The 12,567-nt window shown below is 42.4% G+C and overlaps 1 protein-coding gene across 1 annotated transcript in view; it reads left to right on the forward strand.

The window, feature by feature from the left end:
• The window catches only part of ankrd13b (ankyrin repeat domain 13B), a 53,987-nt gene extending 42,657 nt beyond the window's left edge, over window positions 1-11,330 (forward strand). The window contains exons 11-15 of the mRNA XM_010793269.1: window positions 772-927; window positions 2,151-2,339; window positions 2,910-3,073; window positions 5,987-6,063; window positions 9,017-11,330. Coding sequence (XP_010791571.1) covers window positions 772-927; window positions 2,151-2,339; window positions 2,910-3,073; window positions 5,987-6,063; window positions 9,017-9,218 — 788 coding nt within the window. The 3' untranslated portion in view covers window positions 9,219-11,330. The remainder of the gene's footprint in view (window positions 1-771; window positions 928-2,150; window positions 2,340-2,909; window positions 3,074-5,986; window positions 6,064-9,016) is intronic.
• The last annotated feature ends 1,237 nt before the right edge of the window (window positions 11,331-12,567 follow it).

Genomic DNA, 12,567 nt, shown 5'->3' on the forward strand with positions numbered 1-12,567 from the left:
ACACACACAGACAGACAGAAAGGAACACAGACAGACAGACAGACAGACAGACAGACAGACAGATAAACACACAGACAGGAACACAGACAGACACACAGACAGATAGGGACACAGACAGGAACACAGACAGGGACACAGACAGGGACACAGACAGGGACACAGGCAGACAGGGACACAGACCCTCTTCTCTCAAGGGCAAAGTGCCAGAGCTGACAGACTGATGGACAGAGAGTAGACAGGCTCACACACACAAACAGACAGGTTTTAAATTAGCCGTCTACTATGACTGCTATGACCACTGACCACTGGGATCCTGATGGGAAATAAACACACACATATCTTATTAGCTCAAGACACGTGATCTTTCTTTAATAAAGTTGTCCTCATCCATCTGCCAGCCTGCTGTCCGATCCTCTGCCCTGTGTTCCTCTAACGGCCCGACTATTTCCAGTTGTCAGTTCCATTGTCGTTTAATAAAAAGTGACAGGACATTATGAGGATGAAGTGTTGGAGGATTCAGAGCTGCCTCTCACTGCTGTTCTCATTATCGGACAAGTTGAAATATAAGCATTGATTCGCCTCAATTTGAACATGACTCAGCAACTTGTGGACGGTCGCTATATGCTTACGTAATCAATGTCTTTGTGTAACTGTGGCCAGCTCATCACATTACATTGCTTCAATTACACTGAAGACAGAACTGGTTTTCATCAACAAACTCCATTACTGGTCACCTCATCAGTATCCTCGTATGTGTGTTTTGTTTCCAGGTTAAAGCCAAGTTGTGGCTGTGCGAGTCCCATCCTCTGTCCCTGGCGGAACAAGTGGTGCCTATCATCGATCTCATGGCCATCTCCAACGCACTGTTTGCTAAGCTGCGTGACTTTATCACTCTGCGTTTGCCGCCTGGCTTCCCCGTCAAGATCGGTGAGTGCTGGCCGGGAGAGTGAGATGGATGGAAGATGGAAGGACGGCGGGAGGGAGGTTAAGATGATGGCTAGTCAAGTAGAAGGGATGATGGGAAATTAAAATAGATCTAAAGGCCCAGATACACCGTCCCGAAATCGGCAGNTGTTCTTCTTCTCTGTCTCCTTGATGAATACACACTACCGCCGCCTGCTGGTAAGGAGAGTTATTGCCACTCACGCATGCGCAGTTCATACGTGCTCGGCTCGGATTTGCGGTGTGTTCCAGTGCGTGAAGTCGGCAAATACGCAGGAGAGTCCGGCGACGCAACAGTCGGTGTCGGCGACTTCTCAGGTGACTGGCCGGTGTATCTTGGCCTTAAGAAGGATAAAGAGGGACAGACAAGTTAGCAATATGCGCCCTATTGTTTATTGGATTATTTTAGTACTTTTTATTTTAAGTATATCATATGTTGCACTGTAAAGGCCCTGACACACCAAGCAGTCACCAGAGAACTTGCTGACGCTGACGCTCGCGTCGGCATGTTCTCCTGCGTCTTGGCCATGTGTCGCACTGGAACACACCGCAAAGACTTCAGCCGAGCACGTACGAACTGCGCATGCGTGAGTGGCAATAACTCTCCTTACCAGCAGGCGGCGGTAGTGTGTATTCGTCATTTAAAACAGGCAACAACCGGAAGACAGAGAAGAAGAACAATTTACGTGATACAAACAAACAACAAATAGCGTGTGCGTTCCATTTTCACTCTCGTCCTTCGAAAACATGTTTCGTGCGGTACTGGAGCTATCAGCCATTGGAGTGTTGCTTGTGGAAGACATTCACAAGCAACTCAGCAGTTTCTCAGCAGTTTCGCTTCTCATGCACTGATTCGCTTGTTGAACAGCCATTCAGAGTGATTTCTTTGACTGCCTGTGGGAATCGGCCTGGTGTGTCCGGGCCTTAATGGAGCCTGAGACTTTGAATTTGAATAGCCAAATCTACAATGTAGTTATTGTGCAAATGACAAAAAAGCCTTGTAATCCTTTGAATAAAATAGTTAATATCAAGGCATGCATCGTTATTTGGATGATGAGACTGATGCAAAGATGCAAGCAGATCATAATAGCATAATCTCTCCCCATTTATTTCTTAAACTGTACTTACAAAAGGCAAGAAAGCCCAAAAAGTGACCTTAAAAGAATATTAAAATGTCATCATCTCCTGTTCTATTCCTCTCCCTGCAGAAATCCCTCTCTACCACATCCTGAACGCCAGGATCACCTTCAGCAACCTGAACGGCTGCGAGGAGGGGACGGGCGTTCGCACGGACAACGAGGTGGGGGTGGAGGGGGACGGACAGAGGGACCCCCCGAGGACAGACACCCCGTCTCCAGGCAGCGACTCCTCCAGCGTCTCCAGCTCCAGCTCCACCAGTAAGAACACACTCCCAAACACACAGCAGTATTTCCTGTTTCTGACGTATTCTTAGCTGATGAAATGACATGCGAGTGTCACCTATTCTGCAGATTTATTTCAACTAAGTTTCATGAATCTCACTACATCATTTACTGCTAACCTGGGTCATACTTCACTCCGCAAACAGTCTTAACAGTTGCGTTATTAAGTTATGTTCCTTGTGTTGTGTTTGAAATTGTTGCTGAGTCATCATTCACCTTATCACTTAATTTAGAATCCCAATAGCCACGTTAAATCTGCAGCCATGCGAAGGAAAGAGATTTACTGTGGGACAGCAAAGCTCTCTGGAAATCCTTGACGTTATCTAACTTGAGTTATAGCCCTGTGAAAATACAGGCAGTTGAGTAGAGGCAATACATTGGCAAGAGTGAAAGGAAAATGACTTGATACATGTTTTTAAACTCTTCCTCTCGCTCAGAAAATAATTGTTTTGTCCTCCCTGTTCTTCTCCTTCAGTAATGTCCTTTACTGTTAGATAACACACCCCTCCATCTCCTGCCCTTTGCCTTCCCCCCTGTGTGCTGCAGTGTCATGTCGAGCCGGAGAGATCCCCCCGTGTGTGTTTGAGCCCCCGTCTGGATACTCCATGATGGGGGGGAAACAGAGAGACAGCATGAGGGATGAGGAGGAGGACCTGCTGCAGTTCGCCATACAGCAGAGTCTGCTGGAGGCCGGCTCTGAATTCGATCAGGTGAGCTGACTCTGATAATCTTCTGTTCTGATAATACAGAAACTCACCAGTCGGACATCCCATAACAAGACCTGCTTGTTAAGCCCTGCCCCTTGGTTACTGTTGCTACACCAAGCTGTCATTCTTGCATGGCATAAAAAGGGTGTTAACTAAAGGGGAGCCAGGGGCAGTCTTTGACAATATGCTTATTTTGGCATGAATTTATATTCCAAGTAGGGAATTAGTCCTTACCCCAAGTGAAGGAGTTCAAGTATCTCGGGGTCTTGTTCTCGAGTGAGGGAACAATGGAGCGTGAGATGGGTCGGAGAATCGGAGCAGCGGGAGCGTCTCTTTACCGCACCGTTGTGACGAAAAGGGAGCTGAGCCAGAAGGCAAAGCTCTCTGTCTACCGCGCCATTTTCGTTCCTACCCTCACCTATGGTCATGAAGGATGGGTCATGACCGAAAGAACGAGATCGCGGGTACAAGCGGCCGAGATGGGTTTTCTCCGCAGGGTGGCTGGTGTCTCCCTTAGGGATAAGGTGAGAAGTTCGGTCATCAGGGAGGGACTCGGAGTTGAGCCGCTCCTCCTTCGCGTCGAAAGGAGCCAGTTGAGGTGGTTCGGGCACCTAGTTAGGATGCCACCTGGGCGCCTCCCTAGGGAGGTGTTCCAGGCACGTCCAGCTGGGAAGAGACCAAGGGGTAGACCTAGAACCAGGTGGAGGGATTATATCTCTTCGCTGGCCTGGGAGCGCCTTGGGATCCCCCAGTCAGAGCTGGTTGATGTGGCCAGGGAAAAGAAAGTTTGGGGCTCTCTGCTGGAACTGCTACCTCCGCGACCCGACCACGGATAAGCGGGAGAAGATGGATGGATGGATGGAGGCGGCGCTTGACAATATGCTTATTTTGGCATGCATTTATATTCTTTTATATTTGTATGATCATGGATTATGTATTTATGATTGTTACGTTCCCTCCAAAGGAAGAATATTTTGCCATCATCATTGAAGCATGGCGGCACATTTCCAACCCCCCCCATCCCCCCTTTCACTTAGAGTGCCTAAAATAAAAGTACTTGTTATGTGTAATGGCCCATGTAAGAATCATATTTATTAAATTAATGTTTTATAATTATTGATGCATAATTTAATCTATTACAGCTGGTTAAGGTGGAGGTAATTTAGTTTTGTATACTGCTGCTTAAACTAGAGTGATGTATGTATATTTACTAATTCATTTATATTTGGAATTATCTAATGAATCTGAATCTATAAGTAACTAAAGCTGTCAGATAAATTCAGTTGAATAAAAAGTACATTGGCTTCCAAGAACGTTGTGGAGTATTAGTATAAAGTAGCAGTATCTCAAAATTGTACTCAAGTATAGTTTAAAGAAAACACAAAAATCAAAAACATGGTAAAGCTCTCACAATCAATGGCACTTCACACAATTTAAAATAATAATAGAATCAGATGTACTGCATGGAAATCTGAACCTGTTTTGCCCCACAGACTTGCCATGCCTTGCTATGGCTGCTTCATCATTATTCGACAATTGCATTTCAGTGGAGGGTCTTGTAGGGAGACATTTCCCCTATGATATTCCCAGTAGAAGTTAGAGCAGTAAATTCACCAATAAGTCAAGCCAGAAAAATACAAACACTGAATTGGAAAAAAAGGCATCAACCTTTTTGCAAAATGAAAACAATCGACAGTTGAGCAAAATCAATAAGAAGAATACGGCATGTGGTATTAAACTCTGCCTCAGGAAAGGTGTTGTTGTGAAATCCCAGAGATGCTGCTGCTGATAGTCCTTGGCCTTATTTCAGAGGAACAGAGAAAAGTATAAATAGTCTTGGTGAGACAGGTCACAGAACATCCTCAGTGTTTTCTCAGAACAGGGGTAGAATGTGGAGGAGGCAGAAGCAAGGTTTCAGCTGAGGATTTGTACAAAATGTATTTCCCAGTGCCTCAAACTGTGACCATTTTAATTACAGATCTAATTTGGAAGCAGGGACAGATGTTAAACGACCACACTGCTGACATTGCATGCAAAACAATTTGAACTAACCTACAAATAACATACTATCTTCTTAAACACCCCAGATGCTTTTTTTTTTTATCATGGTTTTCTTTAATAATTATATTACAGTATGAAACAAATGTAAGCCTGTGAGATATATGTATGTAATAGTTTTGTTGCGGTCCAGCTTTTCCAACCTTGGATATTGCAGGTGCAGAGAGGTAGTCTACATTTACCATGTATGTTTGCTTATTGTTACATTTGTGGGGAGCTTTCAACATTGTAGAAGAGGGGTTTTGAGAATATATAGCATTTTCTTAAAGTAGGTCAAATGTTTGACTCAGATGTCTTGAATGTCAGAGTTACTAACATCACTTGAATGCACCAATGTGTTTTCCTATATGCAATAATCACTGTATTTAAATTGTTATTTTATATTATATTATTGTTTGCTGTAATATGACCCTAGACAACTTTTAGTTTCAATGATTTCATATTGAATGAAATTGTAATAAAAGGGATAAATACATGTTATAATAAATGGTGAGTATTAAGAGTACGGTATGTGCAAATCATGCAAAAGCACCCTTAAAGGAGACATTGATGTTATTGTCAGTACTAATGGTGTATTGTGTATTAACAGTGTAGGGTTTTACCAGGTGCTTACAGTATCAAACGGTATTAGTGTTTCTAAAGAGCCGGGGCCAGAATGGATTTAGACTTGTTTACATTCAGATATTCATAATTCATAATCAGCTGGCAGCGTCTCTCTCTGCTGTTTGTGAGAGGTTCTTCAGCGCACACTAACAGAAAGGAGGATGCTTTTGTTTTGACCACTTCTCCTTATCTGTCTACTACCCACTTCCTGTGCTCGCTCTCTGACTTCCTGTGCGGCCTCCTCTTTGTGTCTAGGTGACCATCTGGGAGGCGCTGACCAATAGCAAGCCAGGAACAAACACGCCGCCCTGTGATCCGAGTCGTCTGGAGAGGTCAGTCTCGTTTATTTGATCAGACATAAAAATAGGACATTTTTATTGATATTTTTGTCATACTTAACAAAGACATTTTTCAACGCACTATATTATGATTTCTGATATTTTACACATTATTTGCTACCGTTACATGATATTATATCATCTGATTAAACATATTTTGTTCATCTTCTACTCAAACTCAATTTCAACTCGGGCCACATTAGCATCATGGTTGCACTCAATGGGACAGTTTTTTATATAAGACTATATAAGAATAAATATATAAATATTTGATATATATATATATAAAATAATGTATTATATAACATTATTGCCTCTGCATTGAATTATTATTGGATAGGGTAATAACTTAAATGGAGGCTGTATAAATAGCCTCACAGTGGCTCAGAGGCAACACCTGGAGCCACCCAACACAACACACACGCGCGCGCGCACACGCGCGCACACACACACACACACACACACACACACACACACACACACACACACACACACACACACACACACACACACACACACACACAACGAGTCCGATGGGTAGGGTAATAACTTCATAATTAACTAGGTCTGAAAGCAGAAGCCTGGGGCAAATAATTGCAGGTCTCTTCAGTGCGCATGTCACAAAATGATTTAAAAAGAAAAGCCAAATCCTGGAAAAACAAAAAAAAATAAGTGACATTTTGAAAGAAAAGTCTAATTTTGGAGAAAGAAAGTAAAATTCCGAGAAAAAAGTCTAATTTGAGATGCATTGTGGGACATGTAGTTTATGGGCAATGTGCTTCTGTAAAGCGGCATGCAACCATATAATAAACATATTATATTCTTTGCACGCTCTTGTGGGGCCGCATGAAATGAAGTCGCGGGCCGGATTTGGCCCCCGGGCCTTGAGTTTGACACCCCTGGTTTACACCCATTCCACATTTTCCTAACCCCTCTATTCTCAGGAATTAACCAGGAGTTGCATACAGTGTGAAATTGATTCAAAGTATCAGTTGTTAATATGAAGTGGGCTTTTCTCTTCAAAAGAGCTGTAGTCCTCAAAAGTATAAAATCCTGAAAGACTGTCATGAGAAAGAGGATTATAGATATATTTGCTGCCGCTCCTTCACTAATATTAACTTCCTGTCACTTCTGTTATATTGTTATTTTCAGTGTTTTCCACTCGTCCATTGTATATCCCTCATCCTGTCCTCCTGTGCTGTCCTCCCGTACTCTATTCTCTTATCCATCCTGCTATTCTCCTCTCATCTCCTGTGTGTGTGTGTGTGTGTGTGTGTGTGTGTGTGTGTGTGTGTGTGTGTGTGTGTGTGTGTGTGTGTGTGTGTGTGTGTGTGTGTGTGTGTGTGATGGGACAGCTTCCTGCTTTCACAGTCGGCAGTATGTCTGTTGACTTTAGTGCGTTATCTTTACCAGGCTGGTGTTGTTTTCCCTTTGTGAGTCTGTGTTTGTGTCATCATGGCAAAATGTCGTTTTGGAGAAACCTACTGTGGCGGGAAATACCGATTTTCTGAGGCGATTTTTTAAGTCATTTTAAAGAATTTCGTAAAAAGTTAATAGTACAGTAAGTCCTATGAAAGTCTTTAAACAAAAGGTATAGTTTTGTAACAAGTCCTAAAAAGGTAACATTAAAAAAGTCACAAAGTTACAGTATTGTCTGCCAAAATTATAGTTTTGTGTGTCAAATAAAAATCACATACAGTATAAGATAAGATAAGATAGAGCTTTATTGTCTCCCTTAGGAGAAATTTGTCTTGGGCATCGAGATAATACACATAAAACATGCAGGTCAATCAGTCATAGATACAGAACAGAGATCACATTTCACATGGCAAAGAAACAAACAAGAAACATACAGGTACAGCACTTTCCCTATTGCACATATCCCTATTGCACATATCCCTATTGCACATATCCCTATTGCACATACCGGTACATAATCAAATTGCACTTTCCCTATTGCATTTATACATAAGATCAATATTGCACCTTCCCTATTGCACCTATGCATAGTGTCCGTCAGATTGCACATATCCCTATTGTGTCCATACCTATTTACACATAATGCACTTCCCCTATTTAACCTTCTCGATTGCACAAACTACATTTTTCCAGCCCTTTTTATCAAGCTCTGGAGTTGTGATTTAGATTTAACTGACAAGTTACCAAACCATGTTGTGATGCCATAACGAATAATAGACTCAATTTCTGCCCTGTAGAACATCAACATGATACATTTATCCACTCCATGAACCCTGAGCCTACGCAGACAATGCAGGCGCTGGCTTATCTTTGAGCATACCTGATCCACCTGATGGGCCCAGCCTAACTGAGCATCAAAATAAATCCCCAAATATTTAAAACGTGAAACCTGCTCAGCTCCCTCCCTGTTGATAAGGACGGGGCTGTGATCACCTACTGACTTGGGGTCAGTAGGTGAGTATGTTGTGAACATTGACTGTATAGGGGGCCTATATTGCATAGACTAAATCATATTATTTTACAATGAAAATAGGCAAACAATATGCCATGAAAATGTCATATTAATTATTTGAAAAGGTCATAGTATGCATTACATGTTACTTGTTATGCCATACAAAAGTATTTCTAGTAGCCTATGTTATAAGAACCATCAAAATGTAATTTTAAAGTTACAGTTCAGAACAAGAGACAATCTTGCGATAGGATCACACCAGTGATAGTTCTCGCTGAAGCAGGTGTTTCCAGGATCGGATCACATTTTGCCATGAAAACACAAACACAGACTCACAAGTTGAATACAATCTGCCTCAGTCTTATATTTGGTTCAAATGGAAATTCCCAAACTACAGTAATGTTAACTATATGCTTGTGTAATCCAGGAAGTATAACCTTTTTAATTCAAACATAATGGCACTCAAAACCCTTTGCTTCTTTAACCTGTGTTCTTCCTTCCTCTCCCTCACACCAGGACCCCCCAGCACAAGCCCCGCCCCCCCTCCAGCCTCTGTTCCACCCCCTCCAAGAAGCAGCCGTCCACCTGCAGCTATGACGAGCAGCTGCGCATCGCCATGGAGATCTCAGCTCGGGAGCAGGACGAGGCGGAAAATCGGCGGCGACAAGAAGAGACGGAGCTACGGCACATCATCGAGCTGTCACTCATGGAGAAATGAGATCTGAGTGGCCCAGCAGGGGTCTGAGGGGAGGGGTCTGGACCAAGGACTCATGGGAGAGAAGGGCAGTGCAGGCTACTTAAACTTAAAGGGAACATAATCCACCTTTTATGTCGATTGGAGCAATACATTCCTGAGTGTGTGCTATATTGACAGACAAAGTTAACTTCTGCTTGTGGAGAGTGTTTGCAGTGCCTACATGTACCAGGATGCATTGCACTGATGCCCACGGTCCCCACTGGCCATATTTATTGTGCTGCTAATGCCGTTTAGTCTGGCTCAAATAACGACGGCTAAACATCCAAATCAATACTGTAAATGTATCCTCATCCGTTATATCTTCTCCACACATTTTCGGATGCCATGTTTGCTGTCAGTAAAGTATCTTGTTTGCAATTCAAGCAAAGACAACAAGGAAGTTCTATTTCTGAATGACATTTAAAACAACCCCAATGCTAGCCAGAGAATTACACACTGTACCAGCCTGTAGTTCTTCCACTGAGTCACTTTAAATGATGCCAGTGAATGCAGGAAGAACACGTATTTTTAGCTCCAATGTCTCTATCAATATAGCACGCACTAATTGCTTCAATTGGCCACATTTACCATCAAAACCGGTTTGGACATCCCCATAAAAGTTGGCAAATGTAACGCGAAGCAGAGTAAATACCTAAATAATCTCTGTGGATTTCAGATCACGAAAGAGCCTCCTCTTTATTCTCCCATTGCCTTCGCCTGACCTTTCCCATGATGCCACGCGGTGATGCAGCTGTCCGGCCTCAGACAGCCAGAGAGGGACTTCAGTTTCCTCTTTCTGTTGCCACACAGTACTTTTTGTGACAAGTTTACAACCAACAACGCATCCAATACAACAAGTTCAGTGGAATGCCTTCTTGGGTGACTGATTTCTGTCTGTTTGCAGGTGCGTGCGTGTGTGTGCATATGTGTGTGTGTTTCCAAACCAGCTCTCCGCACAGGGGTCAACAGATCACCTTCAATACTGAACATGTATATATTAAAGCCAACTCTCTGCTCCGGCACTAACACACACACTCTAGTGTGGGAGTACTTTGACCTTATTGGTCAAGTTGAGTTGAGTGTCGACAAACCATTTGACTTCCTCAGTTTTGAGGGAAAATGTTTTAAAAAACTGATTGTTATGTTTCTTTTTTTCCCCACAAAATCCAGATGTACTGTACTAAGCTTGTTGGCGGATCACATGTTGACTGTTAATGGATGTAGATGACGAGTTTGAGCACAAGCTAAGCTTTAGTTTTAGCCTGACGTTAGACAGCAGGAGCACAGATATGAGACAGCCAGATAAACACTTTGTGCACTAACTAACATGTATGTGACGGTGAATGAGCTGTGGCCGGCCGTTGTGTAACACAAACAATAAAGGGACCTGATAGCGGTCTTCAATCGGATGGTGGAATAGAAATGTTACAGAAAGAGGTTTTCTGTATCTTTGCATCCTCTCACCTTACATGAGCGGATATGTTCTGTATTTCTGTGTAGTCATGGTCGATGTTTGTACAATATTTCAGCATGGTCTGCACCTGTGTGAGGTTCATTTTGTCTAGCCTGGAGGAGACCTGCAATGGTTAATCAAGCTTTGGCAGGGAACATGTGACCAAAAGAATCACTTTAAAATCTATTGACAGCAATTACCCAAATAGAAAGTTGTTTCCATAAATACAACATGCTAAAGACAAAAGCAAATGTAAAATTGCACATTGAGCAAATGTGAACCTTGCAGTTCCTGGATTTGGAAAGGTTGTTCAACATTGCTCTCATAATTGTAACTTCATGTTGCAGGGTTCAAGGCTAGCCCAACACTGATGAACATGTTTTGTTGCAAGGGACAAGGATGGCTTGTTTATTCCTTTTCTTTTTGTATCATCTTTTGAAAGAAATGTAACAAATATCAGCACAAACTGAGGATAACCCCCTCTGCCTCCTATCTACAATTCCCATTCAGCTTGCCTGGTTGATACAAAAAAGGAAATGTTAATTTTTTTACTTTTAAAGAAATATTGCAGAAATGTTTTCATGGTGTAAGCTGGGAAGTGAGTTCAGATAATGATTCAAATAAAGAAACATCTTTTGGAACAGCATCGCATGAGTGGGTTATTTTTTAATCTATTTTTAAATTACAGCTTCCAATCCCCTCACCCCAAACTAAGACTTCGCTGCAGCTTTTCACTGTAAGTTAGTTTTACGGTCCCTTTGAGTGGAGGACGGTGACGGAGGCAATTAATTTCTCAGGAGATAAAGCTGCGGCACCGTAGAGACTTGATCTGTTTTTAGTAGCTTCCACCTCCATCATCCTCCCTGTGACACGGAGTCCCAGCACTCAGCCGGATTCAAGGGGGGTTTTGCTTGTAGTTATTTCAGGCTCGACACGGAGGAAAAGGACTTACAGACTCTAAACCCTCTAAGAAACACCGCCCGGAGCGCAGAGGCTGCTTTCTGCACTTTGGGGGGTGGGATGGAGGGAATTGGATAAAGAAAATGAAATAATGTTTTTAAATGAATCAGCAGTATGCAGCTGCAACTTCTCCACCGCCGTGACTCAGCTCCACATTATGAATACAATTGGTGGGAGCAATGGGCTGCAAGATGTGTGAAGGGAATTTGTAAAGAGTCACAGACAAAACAAGGTGTGTCAGTGTCCAATAATGATGGATGCTATATTCTCACTTTAACACCCCATGTCCTGCTATTTACATTTTATTCCCCAGTTTTTCAACTATGGCCCTTCTGACATCAATTTAGGACACACACACCATTTATATCAAAATCAGCTTTTCAATTAATCTGCTCCGTTTACTAAACTAAGTTATTTTGTGAGATTAAGGGTTCTTTATTTTCCTCTTTGCTGGCAATATTTTCACATTCAAATCCAGAACGCGAATGTGAAGTATTTTAATCATCTGCTTTTTTAAAAGTCAGATCAAGTGTGTGTGTGTGTGTGTGTGTGTGTGTGTGTGTGTGTGTGTGTGTGTGTGTGTGTGTGTGTGTGTGTGTGTGTCTCTCAGCAGGGGCCCCGGTGGCCTACATCTCAGTATTTAATTACCCACATGAAACAGTAGGTAAAATGTCAGCCAGAAATAAACTGTGCTGAGCTCCCATGGAGATCACATCCCCTAGGAGACGGGATTGACTCGTTAAAATAAACGTGCAGCTAAAAACATTATTATATTTATTGTGTTAAGGGCTTGATTTTCAGATATTAAAAGGTGGTAAAATTTGAAAAAAAGTGGGAGGTGTGTTGGGCAATAGAGCTTTCAGTTGTTTAAAGTGCTCACTTTTAAAGATTGTGAGAAATGTACCCCATATATTACCT

The sequence above is a fragment of the Notothenia coriiceps genome, unplaced genomic scaffold (assembly GCF_000735185.1).
Source record: "Notothenia coriiceps isolate Sejong01 unplaced genomic scaffold, NC01 NC01_scaffold00037244, whole genome shotgun sequence".
Lineage (NCBI taxonomy): Eukaryota > Metazoa > Chordata > Actinopteri > Perciformes > Nototheniidae > Notothenia > Notothenia coriiceps.